Here is a 24,257-nt window from a genome sequence, read left to right on the forward strand (position 1 = left end):
AATAATAAACAAACAATACTCCCTCCCACTAATTAGCAGATAAAGAACTATTTTTCCCCTTGGAAATTCCCCACCTGGAAGTCTGTTAGTCTGTTATCAGGCCAGCTGTTGCAAATTGGAAGTGGGTGGGTCCACCCTTCTCTTCCAGGCATGATCCTGCATCTCCTCTCTCTCCAGGAGGGAGCAGTAGCAAGGCAAAACAGGAAACTAGTAGCAAAAGTTTTACCTGCTTTGCAGTTTGTCTGGCTACTGCTTCCCTCCTGCTGTTGGGGCTGGGGGTGTTGTCCACCCTTAATTTAGAACAGCAAAGGAAGGGGAATCAAGGAAACTGAAATAAAAAGTCACCTTTTGGTCTTGGTTCTTGTGTTCCCAAAATAAAAGGCCCCAGAAACTCTGTTCTCTGCTAGTACAATGCAGTATAAAGATTCATAATTCACTTCTCTAGCAAAGCCTGCAAGAAGCAAAGTACAAAAGGTTATAATGCGATATGCACATGGAAGAAAGTCTAAATTGAACTTCAGGACTAGCATAGCAATCCTAGGCATGTCTATTAGAAACAAATACTCTTGTTCAGAGGATTTGTGTAGACTTCTTCAATTGATATTATTTTATATCTTTGTTACAAATTTTATGAGTTCCCTGCTTTTTGCCAAGGTGGAATTTCAAACTGACTGTAGCACTTTAAAAAAGCTGCACTTAAGTCCCATTGAAATTAACAGGTCTTAAGTTAGTCACAATCACAACTGATTTCAACAGGATTTAAACTGGATTGTGACACCTGGAGAGGACTGCTGTGGATTTCAGAATGCTACAGAAGACAGAATTATTTCCCCATAACTACTTGCCTCAATAGCACATGGGGCTGAATGTCTTTTACTTGCAGTAAGTGGGACCCGCAACGAAATATTGCAGGCTGGAGTGCTCCTATGAAGAGTTCCAACTATCTAGCTAGGCCTTCTTTGAGTATACTTCATCCCATCCCTCCATTTTTCTGTTGGTTCTTCCATACACACACCTCAGTCTTTGTTGAGCTGTCTTTGGTTCCCCCCAATCCATTGGTTCCCCACCTCTCAAGCCTGCTGATACCCCTTCCTTGTTTGTGTGAGGTGCTATTTTGCTACATAAGGATTCATGCTTATTGAATGAATTCACTCTTAGTACGTAGCATATTGTAGTATGTACAGCAAGAACCACTGTGTGATTAGATCTTATGAAAGGGAAACTGGCACAGTCCATTTATTAAGATGTTTTGCTTCAGCAGCCACTACTGTTGCAGAGTAAACAAAACAGAGCTCAGGAAAACTCAGTAGTTTGGCAGTGTTCAATGGGGTAAGATAGGCAGGGACAGGAGACGACATTCTTTGATCTGAGAATGGAGGTATAACGTTAAGAAGAATGTTCTTATCTGTGAAGTGTTAGGTGGTGTGCCACTGCATCTGGTCATCCTAGCTGAAATTCAAAGCTATCTACAAGTAAAATATGTGCAAAATGCTGCCTTTTTAAAGGAAACATAGCAATTCTTAGGAAAACATGGAAGCAAATACACGCTTCCAGAAGCAAACCCTTGCAGAGTAACAGCGGCATGGATTTGTTCACATTATCTGTGATAAGCAAAGGTCAAAGATATTCACCTTTGCATGAAATATTTCATCCCTACAAAACGTAACTGTAAAAAGAGGAAGGCAAAAGAGCCAGCTTTATTAATTTTGTAAGATCGGCAGCTGAGGAACAGCATTCCGTGACCATAATTCAACTAAGCAGTGAGAATGATAGTTTAACTTGAGAGTGATACAACTGAAAACATGGCTTTTGCAAGAGTAGGCAGGAAATAATGTTAAGGATGGAACTGTACCACTTCTACCAGTCAGGCTTATCTGCTAATAGTAGACTTTTACAAGCAATAAGAAAAGGTGTGGGTGACCGGAAGAAGAAGAGTCATGTTACCTCAATTTTGAGAAAATTAGCAATCAAATTTTGGCCAAAACTTACACCAAAGTATTTCCATTATTGTAAATATAAAAGTCGCTTCAGGCATGACTTTCCCCTCCTACACGGAGTTAAGACAATTATTTTGTGTGAAGTGGCCATTATAGTAAGGACAGGTTTAGGGAAACAGGAGAGTCAAGAATTGAGGCAGCAGGCACAGGAGGAGGGGGGCAAATATCTGGTTAGAAAACGAAGAAAGACTGGGAGCCCCAGAGGAGGTTGGGGACAGCTTGGGAAGGTGGAGTCAAAACACATTTCCTCCTCTCTTTCGGGCATGGTCTGCAATTTTATGCTCCATGTCCGAGCACTCTTTTTTGCTCCATAACTTTCCCCATGAAAACCAGCTCTTTTAAAGCTCTGTGGGAAATCTTAATTGATGCTTGCTCTGATTCAGCTTTAAAGAGTATGTTTTGGGAGGAAAGCCTGGAACAAAAAAACCCTACCATGCTCAGACATGGAGTGTTGAAACACAGACCTCTGCCTGGAAAGAGTGGGGGGAAAGGTAAGCAAGTGTGGCCAAGCCCTCAGTCTGGTTACTAGAGGGTGGAGGCAGCACCAACTGTGGCATGTTCTTGATAAATGTAGCAGGACCTGGTGCATCCCAGGTGGAGCCAACAAAATTTGGAGTTCACCGAGTTTTCAGACCTGTGATGATAACCTGAGAAAGGGCCAACTCCAGGTTTGAGGGGGCCCTCAGTAAAATGCCCTCCTTTGGACCCCCTCCTCTACTGCTGGGCCCTGGTGGCAGCAGCAGTAGAAGATCTACAGTCAGTGCTGTTATTTTTGAGCTGCCATTCTAATTTCCATGATGTCCCTGACACAGCATCACACCAGGGCATCATGGGAAATTTAGCTCCCAGAACTGGCCATCCACTGTGGAGGCACAGGATAGGAGTTGCCACAAAAGTGCTCAAGGATGCTGTACTGTACTGATGCTGGGCCTGACCTGAAAAGTTGCCAGTACAGTATTGGGGATATCACTGAGGCGGTATGGGGTAACCTACAATTACTTTGTTTCCCACTGTGTTGGGATGTCAAGGTGTAGCGTAGAAGCAATAGCAACTTCATGAACCTAGACAAAAGTACGTAGGCATTTTCCGTTGCAAGTTGCTATATAGTTATCCAAGGATTCAACCACTGAATAAAGGAATTGATGAAAGCACTGCCAACACTTGGGGCATATTTGGGACAAAGCAAGGTGTCAGGGGTTCAGGGAGAGAGGCACAGAGCAGGCAGGAGATGGACAACGATGGGCAAGAGTCCGAGGACAGTGAGGAGGAGGATGACAATGACTCAAGGGATTCCATGAGTCTTTCCAGCGAATCAGAGGATTCCCAGGAGGGGGCGCCTGTGGTCAAGACAAGGGGAGTCCCAGGGGGGACGCATCAAGGGCAAGGGGCCAGCAGGGGATCCCAAAGTGGCAGCTGGGAGTCAGGACCAGCTTCCCCACCAGAGCGCAGCGAAGGGGGGGAAGTTTCCAGTGTGACAGGGGAAGCAGCTCCGGCAGCAGAAAAGGAGGGGAGGTCAGAGCAAGCCATCCTCCCGGAAGGGGGGGGGGGAGTAGTGAAGGGAGTAGTGTAACTGTCAAGAGAAAGGTTAGAAGTTGGGCGCGCGCGCCAAGTTCAAATGTGCAGGCGCGCGGAAGAACAGGGAGCCCGGAGGAGGAGCCAGGTCCCAAAGCCCGCAGGAGGGAGGGAGAGCAGTCTGGGGATTCAGCGTCAGGGGAATCCAGGAGGGGCGAAACCTCAGCGGGCAGGAAGACCCTGCGGAAAAGGAGAGAAAGCTTCTTAAACTGGTGCAGGGGAGGGACTGACTCAGAGGGGACTTCAACGGTCTAAGCATAACAGACGTGGGGCTGCCGAGGCGGCTGTGGAGCGGAAAATGAACTGCAATAAACATCTTTGTATATAAAGTGAACCTGGCGTTGGTCCTTTGTGAGCTGGGACCTGAGTCAGCCCTGACACAAGGTATGATGGGGAGTGGTGCGAGTGGCGCTGTGGGTTAAACCACAGAGCCTAGGACCTGCTGATCAGAAGGTCGGCAGTTCGAATCCCCATGACGGGGTGAGCTCCCGTTGCTCGGTGCTTGCTCCTGCCCACCTAGCAGTTCAAAAGCACACCAAAAAATGCAAGTAGATAAATAGGTACCGCTCCGGCGGGAAGGTAAATGGCGTTTCTGTGCACTGCTCTGGTTCGCCAGAAGTGGCTTAGTCACGCTGGCCACATGACCCGGAAGCTGTATGCCGGCTCCCTCAGCCAATAAAGCAAGATGAGCGCCGCAACCCCAAAGTCGGCCATGACTGGACCTAATGGTCAGGGGTCCCTTTACCTTTACCTAAGGTATGATGGGGGGAGTGGGTCTGAATCACCATGCTAGGTTTTAATCCATTTTTGTTTGAGAAGCGCCAGTTTATACAAGAGTACACCATGTAGCACAAATGCAAAATTTATAAAAGTGTATTGAATATCAAAGGCCATGATGTGCAGATAGAGGACAAAGTCATCCTCCCTGTGAAGGTTACTAGTTTTTTTAAAAAAAAGATTTATAAATTATAAGTTTAAACACTTAATGCTCCATGTACCAAGGATGAGACTGATGTAATTTGAAGTCACTGACCTGGAGCTTTGGCTATGGTTTCTCAAAGCAGCAATAAGTCCCAAGATTTTCTGTCTGAGAACCAGAAACATTTTTAACCTAGATTAATCATTCTAAGCCTAAACAAACTGAGGGCCCTCTTGCCATACAGGCAGACCGGGGAGTCAGATTGGGTGACCCATTACAAGGTGTGCCTGTCATGATGGAAGCAACATAAAAGTTTGGTCCTGACTCTGCTCATTAATCAGGGACTGAATGGGGCATATGTAAGCAGACTGAAAAGTTCAGCTTGTCATCTTGACTCAGATTTATTTATTTTAGAACTGCTTTTGATTTAAAAAACCATCATGTAGAATTTGGTTATGCAATCCTAAGAAGTATCTAAATGCAAACAAACAAGTTTCCAAAATATACAGCCGATTTTGTTGCACTTAGTTTTTAGTCTTTGCAACATCCCTAAGAAAAGGAATCGTTGAAAGGTAGGATTACATTAAGTAATTTTAAAAACATATCTGGTGATCACACCTAGTGCCTTTTTCTCTTCAACATATTTTGGTGGTGGTGGTTGTCATTATTATTATTATTATTATTATTATTATTATTATTATTTTACTGGAACACCCAAAAACTTACACTTTACATAAATTTGTTGGCTATAGGTGCCATGGTTCATGTGACAGGTGCTGCAAGAGTATGGACCAGCAGCAATTTTGAAATAGGACTTCTGCAGGCCATGTGTATATCTACCCAAAGTCTTTCCCATTCCAGACTACCAGTATATGTCATCAAATGAAATCTGCCATTAGTCTTGACTTTCCAGTGAATTTTGTGGCCTGTTTGAACTTGGAATAACTTCCCATTTCCATGATTTGTATTTATTATTACTAACATGCATTAGAATCCCCGCTTCATCTATATTAAGCATGGATCTAAAAGAGTGAGGGAAATCCTCTTTTAAGCAGCCCTTGAGCACTCTGCACTGTAACAGCACAGCTAAAAATCGCCAAGGAGTAACTAATCCACTTTAAGTGATCTTGTATTTGTTCCTCAAGGGTATTTAAGATTGCCACTATAACTGCAAATAGGCTGGGTGCCTGAAAGACAGCAGTGCCCCATTCTCACAGACCGGTTCATAACAAGAACTGGGGTGCTGGATATGAACAGTGTGATGTAAATGAGGATAAGTACATATCCAACCCTCAGTGTTTTTATATAGGATGAGTGAGAGACCACAAATTATTGGGCATCATGTGCCTTTATCTATGTTCCTCTCTTTCCAATAAAGTAATTCAGAGTGCAGAGGTTTGTTATGCTTTGAAGATTTACCTCCCTACCACCTCCTTGAAGTTACAGCCAGAAAGTCTTTTTTCTAGGAATCCACATGAAAAGGAGAATAATGTAAATCCTTTACTTCAGCCTGCCACACTCATAAATCACTTCTGCTTTTAAAATCGGTTTCTAGCTATGACTACTAAAAATGTATTAGGCCATACATCTATAAAATTAAACATTTTCTGATTAATTCCCAGCAGTTTGTGCCAGGTAAACATTGTTCCAGCCCAATCATACAGCCAGGTTAGGCAGCTGCCTAATGTAGTTACTACTGTAGGGGTTCCTCCCCTGCTGGATGCAATGTATGCGTGGCATTCAACTAAGTTTTACTCAGAGCAGTTTCACTGAAATTAATTAGCATGACTAAGTTAGGTCCATTAGTTTTAGTAGATCTACTATGATTAAAACTTAGTTGAATACTGTACCACCCTGTGTGTTTAATGACTTACACTGCTTCCAACTTGGCTGGCTTCCCTGCTTTAACAGAAAGTCAATTCCAGAATCCTTTGTGATATCACAAGGGTCCTAGGGTACACTTTTAAGAGAACATTCTTGCCATGTTCAGTTAACAGAGATCATTCTTACCCTGCCCTACCTAGGGCTGAAAAATGGAGCTGGAGCTGAGTGTATATGATAGAAAGAGGGAAGGGGGATTAAAAAGAAATAGCCTAGTGTGCGGGGAGTGGGCTCCATGAACTCTTCCCTCCTGGTGGCGTGGCCCGAAGCATTACAGTATTTAAAAAAAATGAACTGAAACAAAAATTGGCAAAGTCGAAATCTGCAATCCTGTAAATAATAATTATAATTATAATTATAATAGCAGCACTCACTAAAGAGAAAGTCTTTAACAATTCTGTTCTAAATTAATATGTATAGCAGGCATAGGCAAACTCGGCCCTCCAGATGTTTTGGGACTACAATTCCCATCATCCCTGACCACTGGTCCTGTTAGCTAGGGATGATGGGAGTTGTAGTCCCAAAACTTCTGGAGGGCTGAGTTTGCCTATGCCTGGTGTATAAGATCAGGCTGTTAGTTTTATACAGGAAAGATATTCCAGTGGCTACATCCAGAGACACTCATGTCTTTAATTTCTGCCCCCAAGTCAATTTATCAACCACTGGAATAGAAATCCAAATGCCATGTTTGCCCGAGGCTTTTTAAGGTAGATGGCTTTTGTACATTTCTAGTGAGGAAATGTAAGACAACTTGCAGGTTTCTGAATTCCTTTCATTTTTAAAGTGCACTGTCCACTTTCCAAGATAGAATATTAAACACACAAAACTTGCCCCTATACTGTACTAGCTGTTAAAGGCACACAAGGCCTGGGGGGGGGGGGGAGATTGGCAACCTTAATTGGAACATCTATGAAATAAGGCTAATAGTGCAATCCTATATATGTCTACTTAAATAGATGTACAATTTATTTCAAGGGCGCGTACACCCAGGAAAGAGGATAATAAAACCCATTGAGAACAATGGGATAAAGTTCAGAATAAGTGTACAGTGGTACCTCAGAACTCGAACGGCTCCGTTTTGGCTACCGAACGCCGAAAACCCAGAAGTGAGTGCTCCAGTTTTCGAAAGTTCTTCGTAACACAAATGTCCAATGCAGCTTCCGCTGTGCAAAAACCTAGCTATCGGCCAGTTGGAAGCCATGCCTCGGAACTTGAATGTTTTGGAAGTCGAACGGTCTTCCAGAATGGATTGCATTTGAGTTCCGAGGTACCATTGTACACAGTAGGATGTTGCTATAGGCCTGCAATTCTATGTACTTACATGGGAGTAAATCTGCCCTCAACACAGTTAAACTTCTACGTAAAATCTATAGGCTTTCTTTTAAACTGCTTTGAGGTTTTTTCCACAACCAAGCAGTATAGAAATTTTATGGCATAAATAACTCTTGAGGTCCCCCCCCCCATTCAAACAGTATATAAACTAACAACAACAACAATATACTTGGGACTAAGCCCCATTGAATTAAGTGGGATTTATTTAAAAATATTCCTGCACAGAATCTGGGCACACTGTAACATCAACTAGCAAAATTTGTGATACACGTATCACTTTCATGTAAATCCCAGTAAAGAAAGCAACATGTGGGTGAGGAAGTTGGCTAATGGTGAGATCATGGAGTCTGCATCTTGTCATAGTCTTAAGACAGAAGTAGGAGGAAGGAAGGGGCCTTCCAAGGAAGCTGTGTAAGGAGCTTTGCAGGATTCAGATTGAACCTAACACTGCTACAGAGAAGGAACGTACGATGGTTGTTGCCTCTTCTTTGAAAATATACAATCCAACTGTCAACCTGATTTCTCTCCATTCTTCCATGAAACAAACAAGTATTGTTTCCCCTCTCTCCATTGCTCTGTTTATCACCTAGCCTAATGAAGAGTTCCTGATAACCCAAAGGCTTGCACACTATTTTGTGACCTTTTGTTGAGCCTAATAAAGGTTGTGCCGTAGTACAGTGGTGCCTCGCAAGACGAAAAGAATCCGTTCCTCGAGTCTCTTCGTCTTGCGGTTTTTTCGTCTTGCGAAGCAAGCCCATTAGCGGATTAGCGCTATTAGCGGCTTAGCGGCTTAGCAGATCAGCTGTTAAGCAGCTTAGAGGCTTGGGAAAAGGGGGGGGGGGAGGAAAAAAAACCCTGCAGGAACTCGCAAGACATTTTCATCTTGCGAAGCAAGCCCATAGGAAATTCGTTTTGCGAAGCACCTCCAAAACGGAAAACCCTTTCGTCTCGCGGGTTTTCCGTCTTGCGAGGCATTCGTCTTGCGGGGCACCACTGTATGGATTTTTTCTTATGGGCCAACACCACTACCTTTACTGTTTGTGTATTGGATAGAAACGATTTTGCTCGGAGCCATGTAATATTTTATTGATCTCTATATAACACATTGGGGGCGGGGTTTAAACGGTTGCTTCATGAGAAAACTAGGAATCACTACTGCAGATGTTGACAGATCATGAGGCACAGCAATTGCTGCTCTGTTGGAAATATTAAAAACTATATTAAAAAGCAAGAGGTGTTTGTCCATAAAAAAGCAGGTCCAAAAAAACAAAATGTCACAAAATCGTGACAAGAGTTTTAATTATCCAATACAGTGGTACCTTGGTTTACAACCATAATCCGTTCCAGAGGTCTGGTTGTAAACCAAAACAGGTTGTAACCCAAGGTGCCCTTTTGCCAATGGGGCCTCCAAAAAAAGGGGGGGTTGTAATAAAAAGGGGGGTTGTAATCCAAAAAAAGGACACACACTTTCAGGTTTGACGTGGTTGTAATCCAAAACAGTTGCAAACCAAGGTACCACTATACTCATCATCAGGCAAGATGTTACACTATGAAATGGGGGTGGGTTATGAGGACAAATATAAAACAATAAAATACAAATACTAGGCTGGATGTTGCAGCCATAAGGTCAGCCTCCAGACTCACTTCCAAGGTAAGAGATTGAATAAGTCTCTGCTCAGTGCTGAAATACCAAATTAAGCAGCTAGGATTCTGAAATAGAGAAGCAATCACCACTCCTCTTTTTATATATATATAAATAAAACCTAGCTGTTACATGTCTCCCATAATTTAAGCAAAAAGCATGAGGTCCTGGTTGGGCAAACAGCAGAAATTAAAGCTAGAGGTGAATTTTGGATGGCTTTCCAGGTAAGAGAGGCATAATACTAAAACCTGGGGTCATCCAGGGTACTAAATGTTGGAGGATTTAAAAAAGACAAAAGGAAATACTTCTTCACACAGCACATAGTTAAACTATACAAATTCATGGAGGACAAGGCTATCAAACACTACTAGCCATGATAGTTAGATAGTATATCCAGGATCAGAGATAGCATGCCTGTAAATATGGGTTGCCTGAGAACTATTGTGCTTGCTTGTGGGTTTCCCACAAAGTTGTTTTCTTTGGTAAATGGGCTACTGAACTGGATAGGCCTTTGCTCTTATTGAACAGGGCTCTTTTATGATATTTTTAAAATGGGAACCTTAATATATATATATCAATACAGTAGGAGCAAACACATAAATTTAATAAGTTCATTGGGTGAGATGAATGAAACCTTGAATGCGTCCTTTCGTAACATTTTTCCAGCTTGCCATGCAAATAAGAGATGTAGAAATGTCATAATTCACTGTCATTATTTTCAAATAGTATGCAGCACATTGTCAAAAATAGAAATGCATTCCATCAGGAATGAATCACCAATTATTTGAGAACAGAAAGCACTCATTCATTTCATTTCCCTTGGACAAACCTCAAACACATACTGTACTAGAAAATGTGTTGACTGCTACACAATAATCACAACTACCACACACCTTTTATCTGTAACAGGCAGTGTTATTAACCTTCCTCATGTAATCCTTGAAGTACTTGTTGTTAGCCGCCCTGAGCCCGGCTTCGGCTGGGGAGGGCGGGATATAAATAAAATTTATTATTACTGTATTATTATTATTATTATTATTATTATTATTATTACTTATGGGATCTTAAATACCAAAGTGAAAACTGCTGCTAAATTGAATGTTTCAGCCTTAGCCTTACTAAATTTCAACATCAAGTCATTTCCATGTCAAGATACACTGCTGCCTAATTTTGTTTCTCAAACTTAATCTTTTAGGTCTGTCCCTATCATTAGGCAAAGTGAGGCAGCTGCCTCAGAATGCAGATACTGTCGCTGCACCCCCAGCTTTCACCCAAGTCTCCCGACTGTTGCCATCCTTCTGAACTGGTGCTGATGCTTGCTGCTGAGCTACTGTGTTTCACAAGATCAAATAATCAAATGGACAAACCATTTCAAGCACACCACTATCCGACTATCAACTCATCTTCTAAAACACTTTGTTTTATACTGTATACTGGTACAAAACTGAGTAAGATAAGAATGGATTTCTAAAACACGTAAGATCTTGTTTCCAAGTTTTACTCCAGCTGAAACATATAATTTTCATCACTGCAAATAGAGTTAAGATGACTGATTCAAATAATCTCTGTTTCCCTCTTAGAGATGGGTAGCTTAGCCCATAATACACAACATATTATGAATGTAATCCTCCACCCTTGCAGTGTATTTAGCTGACAAACCATTTGATACTTGCCTTAACCTGCTTTTCTAGGATCAGCTTATTCTGGCTTCAAAAAAGCCTCACTTTTGTGAGGGGATAGTTCAGAACGATCTAATGCCCAAACTTGCTGAGATTTGTTAACGGAAGCCTTTGATACTTTTAGTGGACTGACTTATTAAAGCTACTCTTGAGCTAGGTATAATACAGATAAAGTATGGCACAGGCAATGCCCGGAAGACGTTGATACATTCAGGCAGTGGGGTATGGATAAGAGAAAGGGTGTTTCCTCTGGCAAATTTACAGCTAAAGGAGAGCAACACTTGAGACACATTTTTTAAATGTTGTTTTTCTATTATTGTTATATGGTACTGAAAAACTACCTGACATTCTTCCAAAACAAACTGTATAACACTTCTGCAAAAGAGATGCTATACCCCCAAAATACATGTATGTCAGGGCACTGAAAAATATTGAGATTTCTAACTTCACAAAGGTCATAACTAATCACTATTGCATTTTCTCTCATCATTGCAATATTGCATTGTTGGAAATAAAGAATTTGAGTCCAAAATTGTACCTATGGTTTCCACTTAATTATAAATAAATCTAATGTTTGGCGTCGTTCCTCTCCGTTTCACAGAGTTCGTAAATTTAGCTATTACAGTATACTTTCACATTTTATTAATCCATTCATCCATCTGCAGTATTTTTGGTCATTCCCAATACTTTGCATATAGCATCTGAGCAGCTGCTGCAATATAAGCTAGGTAGTTTTCAATGTTCCCTTTTTATTGTATCTTTTGCATAGGAAAATATAATGATGCATCTATTTTTGAAGATTTCTTGCTGCAAGTAGGAGGGAAAATGCCAGAGCAGGGGGGTAGGGGTGGACAGAGTTGCATACTTGTCCTCACTTTTCCTTATCATGCGAGGAATTTAGAACACCTGAATAGAAGAAGAAGAGAAGAGTTTGGATTTGATATCCCGCCTTTCACTCCCTTTAAGGAGTCTCAAAGCGGCTAACATTCTCCTTTCCCTTCCTCCCCCACAACAAACACTCTGTGAGGTGAGTGGGGCTGAAAGACTTCAGAGAAGTGTGACTGGCCCAAGGTCACCCAGCAGCTGCATGTGGAGGAGCGGAGACGCTAACCCGGTTTCCCAGATTACGAGACTACCACTCTTAACCACTACACCTACCACTGTAGGGCTAAATTGTGACCATTAAAGATGAAGCACTTGGATATACAAAAAAGTAAGATGAAAAATATATCTATTCCAATGGCCATTACTCCAGGGGTCAGCAAATTTCTTCAGCATGGGGCCGGTCCACTGTCCCTCAGACCTTGTGGGGGGCCAGACTATATTTTGGGGAAAAACATGAACGAATTCCTATGCCCTACAAATAACCCAGAGATGCATTTTAAATAAAAGCACACATTCTACTCATGTAAAAACACACTGATTCCTGGACTGTCCACGGGCCAGATTGAGAAGGCGATTGGGCTGCATCCAGCAGACGGGCCTTAGTTTGTCTACCCATGCCATTACTCAGTATGTTATAGGAACATACATACCTATTGTACATTAATTTTGGAACAATTAAATTCAACTTTTTTTTGCTAGGATCCAAAGAACCTCTTGAGAACATGCAAAAAAAAAAAAAAAAAAAAAAAAAGAGAGAGAGAGAGAGAGAGAGAGAGAGAGAGAGAGAGAAAACTCACTGGGGAAAGAGGGGTTCTGTCCATTAATATTTTTGCTATGCAAAAAGCATATTCATTCTATTTGTGATCTGTCCATTTTTCTTGTGAGAAAAAAAATACTCATTTCCCACAGGTCAAAATCCAACACAAGGCACAAAAGCTCTGTATTCCAGGGTCCCAGGCAGACTGTCATCTATGCCAGCTAGACAGGTACATTTTGCAGATAGTATCTACCCTTAGGTTACAATTTATTATCCCAATTAGCAACTTCCTCGTGCAATATTATGCCAGCTGAGTAAGTGCACCTGGAAGGTGTACTATTTGACTCATTAAACTGCTGTTGATTTTTTTGCTTGACTATTAAATAATTAATTTTAAATTTATACCGTGTTAAAACAAATATCACCCCTCTGAGCTGTTATCTTTTAAAAAGGAGAGAGAAATAATACAAAATTTACTGGGGAGAAAGGAGAGCAAGCTAGGAGTGTAGATTCTCCCTATGCTATTTAACATCTATATGAAGCCGCTGAGAGCTGTCATCAGGATATTTGGAGTGATGTGTCATCAATATGTAGATGATACCCAGCTCTATCTCTCTGTTCCTTATGAATTAGGAGAGGCTGTTGAGGTGTTATGACTAGTGCTTAGTAGGCAGTGATGGGCTAGATGTGAGCCAACAAATTGAAGCAGAAATCCTGACAAAGACATGTGTTATGTGTTCAGAGTTCTCGAGTCTGGCGAGATGACCAGTCCTGGACAAAGTTGTATTCCACTGGAAGATGCAGTCCATAGCTTGCAGGTGCTCCTGGATTCAACTATGTCACTGGAGTACTGGGATTGGAGTACTTTCCCCCAGCTCCAGCTAGTTTGCCAGCTATGGCCCCTTTCGTACAGAAATGACTTGGCCTCTATACGCCATGCTCTGGTAACTTACTGACTGTATTACTGCAATGCACTCTATGTGGGGCTGGCCTTGAACAAAAACTCAGGAAACTTCAACCAGTCCAAAATGCAGTGCCAGATTACCGGCTGGGGTTCCATTTAGACTTCATATAACCACTGCTTTAAAACAGCTGAATGGGTTGCCAGTTCGTTTTCAGGCCCAGTTCATGTTAGTGTTTGGAGCCCTAAATGACTTAGGCCCCCAATATCTGAAATACCACCCCCTTCTCTATAGACCCACTGGGTATTAAGATAAGTAGAGGCGGCCATCTTGGCATTTCCCTTGCCCTTAAAAGCTTGGCAGGGTGGTGGTGGTTTGGGACAAGACATTCTTTGTGGCAGCCCCTAAGTTATCACACTTCCTCCCCATAGTCTTGCATCTGGCAACGTAACTCAGTGTTTCCCAAACGTTTTTGGGCAACGGCACACCTGTTTACCGGGAAAAAATCTCGCGGCACACCACCATTAAAGCCCCGCCCCGTGACGTCAGCACGCAGCGTCACGCCGGGAGGGACGCACAAAAGTGAAAGTTTTTTCCCTTCCCCTTGCCGGGGTGGGAGGAGGCAGCAGAGCGAGGGATTGAGGGACGGCGGCAGTGGCTGTTGTGGTGGTGGCGGCGATAGCGGGCGGAGGAGGAGCCGTCGCCGGGAGTTGCTGCTGCTGCTGTTGCTGCTGCTGCCCGGACATGCCGGCCTCCTCCTCCTCCGCTGTCTCGCGCTCCTCCCTTTTGCGCGCGCTGCCCCGCCGCTCGGCACCAGCACCGCGGAGCCGCCCCCGGCTCGACGCGGATCCTCACCGCCGCCGCCTCTCGCCGCCCGACTCGCCCGCCTCCCTCCCACGGCACACCAGCCGGTGTCTCACGGCACACTAGTGTGCCGCGGAACACCGGTTGGGAAACACTGACGTAACTTACACAGTTTTTGCTGAATGCTGAAGATGCGCCTCTTTATCCTGGCCTTTGACCTCTGTATACTTACCTTTAACCTTTGATAAAAACTGTTTTAAATGTTGTATTTACATAGTTGTGATCCACCCTAGGATCTCAGCGTGAAGAACAGGTTAACAAATTAAACTAATAATAAATGTACAGTGCAGTCCTATGTACATTTACTCAGAACAAAGTCCTCTTGAGTTCAGTGGGACTTATTCCATGCTTTCAGAATGGGACTTGCTTCTGAGTAAACTTGCTTAGGATTCCATTGCATCTCTGAGGCTATGGACTGGAGTAGCCAACCATTTCCACTGTAGATGTTCTGTGTGAAAATGAAAGGACTAGACCCTCTCTCAACAATCTAGCCCTGGCAGATGCAATAAAGTACGTGATAATACTTGAATAAAATCCACTATGCAAAGACTAAACCTAATCCAAATATTTATTTATTTATTATTTTTATTTATTAGATTTATATACCACCCTTCATCAAAAGATCTCAGGGCAGTTCACGTGATAAAAACAAGAGATAAAAGCAGTTCTATTTTTCTAGAAAAAGGTGAACACCTCCCTTCTTCTCTTATAATGGCAATGGCGCCCACCCGAGAAGTGCCGGAACTGAGTTTCAGTGAGTTCCGGCTTAAAAAAAGCCCTGGATAAAAGTACCAAGAAATAGTTAAAACAGAAACAACAAAACAATAACTCCCCTCCCACAAACACATTTAAAAGGCTGTAGAATATTTATCAGCCCAAGGCCTGGTTGAAGAGGAATGAATGTGCTATAAGGAAGGTACTAGACAAACCTCCCTGGGGAGAGCATTCCACAAAAGTAACAGACTCAGTCAAAGAAAAATAAAATAAGCATTAATAAGGCTAAATTAATGTAATATTAAATATATGGCTGCTACTATTTAATATATACAGAGCATCATAGCTAAGTTTAGTATATATACAGTGGTACCTTGGGTTAAGTACTTAATTCGTTCTGGAGATCTGTTCTTAACCTGAAACTGTTCTTAACCTGAAGCACCACTTTAGCAAAGGGCCTCCTGCTGCCGTCGCGCCGCCAGAACATGATTTCTGTTCTCATCCTGAAGCAAAGTTCTTAACTCAAGGTATTATTTCTGGGTTAGCGGAGTCTGTAACCTAAAGTGTATGTAACCTGAAGTGTATGTAACCTGAGGTACCATTGTACCTGTATTTAGAGCATGGTTTTTTTGCTTTCCCCACACTGAATGAATTTAACATGTCCTGGCATGGAGACGTAGAAAGCAGCTCCTATTGGCTTCCTTCCTATCATGCCACTGCTAAAGGAACAAGTAGGCAAGTGAAAAGGAGAAAAAAGTGGCAAACATATGTTACTTAGAGATAAAGGGTGGGAGGTGCAAAACAAGGTCCATTTGTAAGCCCTGCTAAACTAAATAAGCCAAGAGCGATAATACGGGTAAAGAATATATAAAGTGCAGTAGCACCTTTAATTGAATCATTACAGCAATTGTGGGTTTCCAAGGCAACAGCTAGCCTATTTCATCAGATGCAAAAACTGAGTATGGCAATACCTTAATTTATACAACCGGCTTTCTAAAAGTACAAGAACTGCACAAGTGTACAATCTATACAGAAATTTGCTCCAAAAAGATGTGTTTTTGGAGCTAGAAAGCAAGAAACCAGTTGAACATCCAGGGTCAGCCAAGGCATTTTGCTGCCCGAGGCAAATGAGAATATGTCACTCTCTTCCATTTAACTACAAGTCAACCAGATGGGCAGTTAACTCCTAGTTCAACAATGTGGACAAATTAGTGTCCTCTCCTATTCTCTGAGTACATCAAGCCATCTTAGAGGTAGGTGCACTCATCCTCACACATACTCTCATATGCTGCATGAAGCAATCACTTTGCTCTGCCTAATGGTGGGTCAGCTCTAAGAACAACTGATGGAAGTAGACTCGTCAACAAAAAAAGATATGCCATTATGCGAGTTTGTAAGCTTAGAAGATTCTTTGTTGCTTTTACTTAAACTTCAAAGGAAACAAATGCAGATCGCTACATCATTTATTACATTGAGTGACTACTGATGACCAGTTCACCCAGTGGTAAATGTGAGGAAGCCGTGCCACTTGATAACTGCCCCCCATTACATTATACATTATAGACATGATTTTTTAAAAAACGAATTCTGATTAGTAGACAAATCTGTGGTAGACATAGCTAAAGGAAGCTGCTTGTATTGAATTGTCTGCACTGAGTGACAGCAGCTCTCGGTTGGTTAGAGCATGCTACTGATAATGCCAAGGTTGCAGGTTTCATCCCCGTATGGGAGAGCTGCATATTCCTGGATTTACAGGGGCTTGGACTAGATGATCCTCTGGGTCCCTTCCAACTCTACAATTCTATGATTCTATGAAAGGGGAGTTTTCCCCAGCCCTGGTTGGAATTAGGTTGAAGCTCAGTGGCAGAGCATCTGCCTTTCATTCCAAAGGTCCCAGGTTCAATCCCTGGCATCTCTTGGCGGGGAAGGGAGAAACTCTACAACCCTAGAAAGCCACTGCCAATCATTGTAGACAATGTTGGGTTAGATGCACCAAATGGTCTGACTCGATATAAAACAGCTAACTATGTTCTGCTAACCTGGGAACCTCTTCTTCCACTGATCTACGGCCCTAGAAAATATTAGCACTTGATAAATTGGTCATCTGTTTAGGGTCAGTGTTCCTCCAACAACTCTAAATATAGGAGTCCTAAGCAAGAAAGATAATGTGCCTTGGTCTGTGAATGAAAAGGCAGTGACAACCCAGTTAGAAAGTATATGATCAGTGAGCAGAAGGGCAGTCGAGAGCTTGATCTGCAGTAGAAGACTTAATCATAATCATATACTGTATACTAACAGCAAACTCATTCTCCAAGTACCAAAACCATGTAGCAAAAAAACCATGTCATCCATGAACAAGAGGGAGGTACTGGCAGGCCTAGGTAAACCCATGTATTTTATAAAGGAAACCTCCTAAGGCAGAACTCCGCAAAATAATCTAATGAAGACTGAGCATTCTGTACTCAGTAGCAACAAAGAGCAAAACATCTGAGGATCTATGCTTATCTTTTCCATCAGGTTGCCTCAGAAGGAAAGCAAGAAAGTTTGTGCTTAAGAAGTTTATCCTGAGCAAAGTAGTGTCATCCATGCCCAACTATCAATTCTAACAGACTCTTCCATCCTTCAGCTTCACCTGGAAAGAGCCTTTTCATCAGGCTGTGGAAGCTAAGGAACAGATTTGAAGCAGGTCGATTCCTACTTTCATTCTACTGCTTCCATTTCAGCTTAAGAAAAAAATGCTCGAATTTGTTTTGTTTTACTCTCCTCTCTCTCAACACTCTTTACTTTTGTGTTGTGTCTTTTAGGTTGCAAGCCCAAAAGCAGGACTGTCTTTTTATTACTGATTTTTGAAAGCCACTCTGAATGTCTTTTGGACTGAAAAAGCAGAGGGGGAAAGCCTGAAATACACACATAAATAAGGAAGCTAAAGCAACAGTCCAGTGACAAGAACACAAGCTAAGTCAGATGGCCCTATAGTGTCCAAACAGGTACAACGACCATTATGGAGATACAGTGATGCTGAATTTCTAAAAACCTTTGCTTCAGATCTGCCTTGTCACAGGCATCAAACATATATGCTATGCATGCAGTGCAGACCTAGTATGTTACTCAAAATATCTCACTGTGTTCAGCTGGGCTTCCTTTCCAGGGAGTGTCCATATTTTACCTAGGAGTAGGGGCCAAAGAACACAGTGTGCCTTACCTGTGAGCAAAGTGTGTATGGTTAGGTTGTTAAGTCTACAAAAGATCAGTCCCACAGACTCCTTTCCATTTCATTCTGACCAAGCAAACAGCTACCTTTTGCAGTCCCTCCTTCCAACTGCCCCTTTCACAACCCCTCTTTTTCTGGGGTTTCCCCCCTTTTTTCTAGATAATCTGAATGTGGGCTCAACTTCTGCCAGTATGATTGGGGCTGAGGAGACACAGGAGCCCACACTCATTGCGATACCTCCTTGTGAACCAAAGAACTCCTATTAGAATAAACAAGTTCCGTTTTAAATACTGAAATACTAAATAAGATCGATAACAATGTGTAATAGAAAAAGAATAATGAAATTAGGTTAAAGGTGAAAGAAAGGTGTGAAAGAAAGTAATAGAAGTGGAAAGAAATTGCAATTGAGTAGATTGGAAGTCTAACACAAAGGTGGGGTGAGGGGTGATGGATGGTGATGGGAAAAGGAATTATCTGTGGGATTGAGTGTAGGTATGTTTGAACATTTTTAAGTATTGTATGAAATGTATGTTTGTATGCTTGTATATTCGCAATATGTCTGTATTAATGCTGAATTATTTTAATAATAAAAACTTTTCAAAAAATTTTTTAAAAAAGAAATCAGTTCTGTAAGCTGAACTTTACCTTCCTCATACCCAGTTCCTTCTTTATTTTTTTGCTTCCATACCCAGCTACTTTCCTTTTAAAACCCCCAACTCCAGCCCCCTCTCTCTTCCAAAAGCCAATCACCCAAATCACTTTCGGGGGGTGCGGGGGGAGAATGGGCACGACCATCCCGAAACCACTGCAAAGGAACCTTATCCATCTGCTTCGGTTTCCACCACCCCGCAGCTCCTGCCATGCACATTCAAACAGGAACCGGAAGTACGGAGCTTATTGTACGTCTCTTCCGCCCCGGTGCTGAGTGCCTAGAGCGGCCACAAAACATTGCAAAACCCACGGAGGACCATCTGCTGCGGCGGGAGACCATCAAGCTACGGTATCTGGAGGCGTCAGGGTCAAGGGAGGTGGGGGCATGTCGGACTAGAGCCCGGAGGCTTTTGCTTCTCCACCAAGACCACGTAGGTGATTGTGTTGCATCGGGAACAGTCGCTTTGCTTGCTCTTAGCTTTGAACAGAATCGTCCCAAACTGCCCCATAGACTTCTATGCGAGCTTGTCTAGCCTGTAAATAATGCATGCTTTTGGGTGAACTGGTTCTAGTAGTTCGGAAAAGCTTGTGCCACAAAAACAAACAAACACCCAGCTCTTCGGGGCTGTGTCGTTCTTTGCTGCTAACAGTCCTGCACTCGTCTGCTCAGAAGTAAGGTAAGGCTGCATATACACGCCATGCATTCGAAGCATGTTTAAATCTCACGCCCTGGAAACCGTAGTTTGTCAGTGTGTCAAGTATAATTTCCAGGATTCTTGTGTGGGTGAGTCATTTAAATGTACCTCACACAGCCTAAGCCTTTCTAAGAAGCAGTATGCTGTCTGGGTTTGAGGCTGCTATGGCGATTTCGGCAGGGAACAACTTGTCAGCCTTGTGCAGTGAATAGCTCCCTCGGGAGCTATTGTTTGGGTAAATTGTTTTAAGAATTAAAAACCCAAATTATGAATACATAAGTGAATAGGGGCACTGTGCAGATGACTGCAGCATCATGCTGCAACAGAACGTTCTCTGTCAGGAAATGGAAAATTACAGCCTGTACTAGTTGAAGCTTTCAGATAGCCGTTGCAGTAACTCCCATTTGGATGGCATTAATATATTTTGTTATGCTTCATAATTAAGTTTTGGACTATTGGAGTGCATTTTAGTAGTCCCTGAATTATTCTGAAATCCTACTTTATCAGATTTGAACAGTAATACATATTCTATGCTTTCATTACAGGCTGTTGAAGAATGTTTGTTCCAAGGTCTATTAAAGTCAAGAGGAATGCTGGTGATGAGGGGACCTGCGTAACTAAGAAAAATAAGCCATCTCCAAGTGAATCCTCACTTGAAAATGCCACAGACTTCCGAGATGCTAAGTCAGATACAAAAGACATACCAAGCTCAGAGAGTGACTTGTCTGAACCAATGAAAAGAGACACTGAGCTGCACATCTCTCTGGATTCAGCTGCAGCTCTTACTGAAGCAACATTGGAAAATGCAAACAATGAGGACTCTTCTCTTGCTGAGGATCCCATAAAATCTTTCAGCAAAATGCAGCGTTGGCCACAGCCTGGGGAACCTGTCTGTGTGGTTTGTGGTCGTTATGGGGAATACATCTGTGACAAGACTGACGAAGATGTTTGTAGCTTGGAGTGCAAAGCCAAACACCTTTTACATATCAAAGAGGAAAAGGAAAACTCAAAATCTGCTAGCAGTTGTGAAAAAGCAGAGACTCGGTCCACGTTACTTGATGGTACTTACGTCTATGAAGAGAATCCATTTGTGCTAAGCCTTCAAGAGGAGCAGATTGAGAACTTAAAGCAGCAACTAGGCATTGCTGTTCAGGGTCAAGAAGTTGCAAGACCTATTGTAGAATTTGAACACTGTGGCTTCCCTGAAATTTTAAACACCAATTTGAAAAAATCAGGCTATGAAGTCCCAACTCCTGTCCAAATGCAGATGATCCCAGTTGGATTACTGGGCAGGGATATCATGGCCACGGCTGACACTGGCTCAGGAAAAACTGCTGCTTTCCTGCTTCCTGTTGTAATTAAAGCCTTGGGAGAGGTAAAGTTTAAACCTGCATTTTCAAAAAGCTGTGGGAATTGTGCAGCACGCTCCTGTACATGTTTACTTAGAAGTAAATCCCAGTGCATTCAAGGGGATTTCTCTTTGGGAAACTCTGCATTGAATTTCAACCTTAGTTGCACTGAGAATTCTAGAGAAATTATTTTTAGCTGTTTGTTTCTTCTTTGAACTTATGTCAGCTGACTTGAAAAAAGTGAATGTTTGGAAAACAGTACAGTGCAAACTGATAGATATACAGTTGAAAGAATATATTAGATATTCTGTCAGTTGACTGGATAAATGATACAATTACTGAATCTGCCAATTGTCCTAAAAAGGTCCTCAGTGTTCCTGCTTACACCTGTTGCTCAAGAGTTCAGCTGTAATTCTGCAGTGGGGATCTTTTTATACACATTGAGGCTCCCCATGTGACTTCAAGCCCTTTCAGGCTTCTAAATACACAGGCAGCAGCCACAAGAAGAAAAGGTTTTCTGCTGCAGAAATTACAGCTGAACTCTTGAGCAACTGGCACAAGCAGGGGGCAGTGACCTAAAAGCCCTGTCCCACAGCCCCTTTTTCATTTGCTTTACCTCTTCATACGGATAACCACTGAAGAGTGCTCTAGTATTCAGAAATACTCTGTAACAGTTTGTCCACTTACTCTTATTTCTGTGCTTAACAGTCTTAGTAGGGTGGGAGTAGATTTCCACAGTTTCTAATGTTACACTGTGACTATTTGCTGTCGTCTCCATTGACATCTGAATGAAAAGGATGTTGTTGAGCTAATCTGATATGAATTACAGTAACTGTTCTCTTATTTTCCCCTAATCTGATACTTTTAATTGTGAATGCAGATTGGCAACTCACAACTTTTTCCCACTTTCTGCTTCAGGCAGAAACCCCATCTGCTCTTATTCTGACGCCAACGAGGGAGTTAGCTATACAGATAGAGAAACAAGCTAAAGAGCTCATGATTGGACTGCCAAATATGAGAACTGTTCTTCTGGTTGGAGGATTGCCATTACCACCGCAGCTTCATCGCCTGAAACAAAATGTTAAGGTAAAATCTGCTGCTGTGATTTCTGGGTTTTTTAAAGTATATGGCAAAGAACTAGGGGTGATACTGATTTCTTTGTTTAAGGCTTCTAGAACTTCAGCTCTTGTTGAAGAGATTGGGTCTCAAGTCCTTAAAAAATTGCTTGCCCCAGTATCAACCATATTGGGCTTTACAGTTGGCAGGGGAGGCCTTATTTGGTGTTGGGTGCTGACCCCTTTATAGTGCCTTGCCAGTAATAGTTCCCTGCTTATGGGATGCCCTCATTAACCTTTAGGTAGAATTCAAAAACATTCCCGTTTACCGAAGTATTTGATGACTGGAAAATACTGGTTCTTGCAGCCTTGAAAATATTTAGCAGAGTGGATATTTTATTTTATTATTGCAAGGGGCAAAAAGGATTCTTTTTGACCTTCTGTTGTTTTCCACACTGAGTTCTTTTGGGAGGAATGGAAGGATAAAAAATGATAAATAATAATGATGAAGCACTGATCATTGATTTTATTTCTAATGTTGGTGTTTTTGCCTCCACCCTCTTTCTGTTAGGTTATCATAGCTACACCAGGAAGGTTGCTAGAAATTCTAAAGCAAAGCTCCGTTCATGTCCATAATATTAAAATTGTCGTAGTGGATGAAGTAAGTATACATGGTGGGACAAAACACAATATATATATATGGGTATTACTTAAATATGAAATAACAATGGTTGAAATGGCTTGATTTCTGTCTGGTGACCACTAGTAGATTTCAAGCACATGCAATGCGTATGTACTTTGGCTAGTGCATGGTATGCTTGGAATGCAGTTCAGATGGTGTATTGGCCCATTTATGTGTCAGGAAGGAAGAGATGAGAGCACACCTGAGGATTAAGCATCTAGGTCACTTTTTTTGCAAAGTGGGAGCAGCCGCTGCAGACACGAGTGTGCATTTTGGACAGTAGTGAGTTGCTGGCAGGAAAGAGAAGCATAAAGTAGAACTGGAAGGTGCTGCGAATAGGCATAGTGCAGGGTTGGGGAACCTTTTTTCAGGGCTGCATATCCTTTTCAGGGCTGCATATCCTTTCCAAGGGCTGCATATGGTGGGATAGACAAACTCATGGAGGATAAGGCTATCAAAGGCTACTCGTCATGGTGGGAATGGTGGCTGCATACAAATCATTGGGGGACAACAGCCAGAGTGGGCTATTGCTATCATTTCCTGCTTGTAGGCTCCCTAGAGGCTGGCCATTGTAGGAAATGGGATGCTGCACCAAATGATCCAGCAAGGCTGTTCTTCTGACTATGCTGGCAAGGAAAGTGAATTAATCTTTTATTTCCTCACCTCTGCTCCTACAATGGAATGTTAATGCTTACTGGTCTGTTCCTCTCTCTCTCTCTCTCTCTCTCTCTCTCTCTCTCTCTCTTTAACATAGGCTGATACCATGTTAAAGATGGGCTTCCAGCAGCAGGTTTTAGACATTTTGGACAATATCCCCACAGACCGTCAGACTATTCTGGTGTCTGCCACAATGCCTTTCGGCACTGAACAGCTGGCCAATCGACTTCTGCAAAATCCAGTGAAAATAACCATCGGAGAAAAGAACCAGCCATGTTCCAACGTTCGCCAGATTATCTTGTGGGTAGAAGAGCCGTCCAAAAAGAAAAAGCTTTTTGAAATATTAAATGTTAGTATCCTTGGAAGGGAGGATCTGTTGTTTTTCTTCCACAAATTGTGATTCTTTGCAGATTTGGAGGAGAGAAACTGGAAAATGGCTGTTTATCTGATGCAGCTTTGTTCTTGAGAGCTCCCCAGCAGAGAGGCATAAACACGTCCCTGCAATTCAGTTTAGCCAATGCTTTTGTTGAAACTTGTGGAAGAAGAAACAAAATGTTTATTGTTTCAATATTATTGGTGATATTCACTAGCTTATTATTGTGTTTTCAGTACTTTAGAATCTGTGATGCTGAGAGGTATTTAAGTAACCCAGTGTTGACGTGTTTAGAAAGAATAGCCAGGATCCAAAGCATCATGGCTGGGATCCAAGGAAAAGTTCCTTTGCAATTCTAACCATCTATACTCAGAATTAAGTTCTATTGAATTCAGTGGACCTTACTCCAGGTAAAGGAGGTAGCGGTAGCAACCCTTACC

The 24,257-nt window shown here is 42.3% G+C and overlaps 2 protein-coding genes across 7 annotated transcripts in view; one reads left to right on the forward strand and one right to left on the reverse strand.

Moving 5' to 3' along the window:
- The window catches only part of CAMSAP2 (calmodulin regulated spectrin associated protein family member 2), a 183,358-nt gene that overhangs the window by 83,118 nt on the left and 75,983 nt on the right, over positions 1–24,257 (reverse strand). The window lies entirely within an intron of this gene.
- The window catches only part of DDX59 (DEAD-box helicase 59), a 31,200-nt gene that overhangs the window by 2,582 nt on the left and 4,361 nt on the right, over positions 1–24,257 (forward strand). For 2 of the 6 annotated variants that reach the window (XM_083506801.1, XM_083506800.1), the window contains exons 3-10: positions 12,817–12,893; positions 17,662–17,830; positions 17,949–18,131; positions 19,208–19,355; positions 20,247–21,076; positions 21,969–22,136; positions 22,677–22,766; positions 23,542–23,793. In XM_083506801.1, coding sequence (XP_083362927.1) covers positions 20,258–21,076; positions 21,969–22,136; positions 22,677–22,766; positions 23,542–23,793 — 1,329 coding nt within the window. In that variant the 5' untranslated portion in view covers positions 12,817–12,893; positions 17,662–17,830; positions 17,949–18,131; positions 19,208–19,355; positions 20,247–20,257. Of the gene's footprint in view, positions 1–12,816; positions 12,894–17,661; positions 17,831–17,948; positions 18,132–19,207; positions 19,438–20,246; positions 21,077–21,968; positions 22,137–22,676; positions 22,767–23,541; positions 23,794–24,257 lie in introns of all 6 variants that reach the window. The other 4 variants (XM_083506798.1, XM_083506799.1, XM_083506797.1 and 1 more) reach the window with 3 other exon arrangements.

The sequence above is a fragment of the Podarcis liolepis genome (assembly GCF_965112155.1).
Source record: "Podarcis liolepis genome assembly, chromosome: 6".
In the NCBI taxonomy this organism is placed as follows: Eukaryota; Metazoa; Chordata; class Lepidosauria; order Squamata; family Lacertidae; genus Podarcis; species Podarcis liolepis.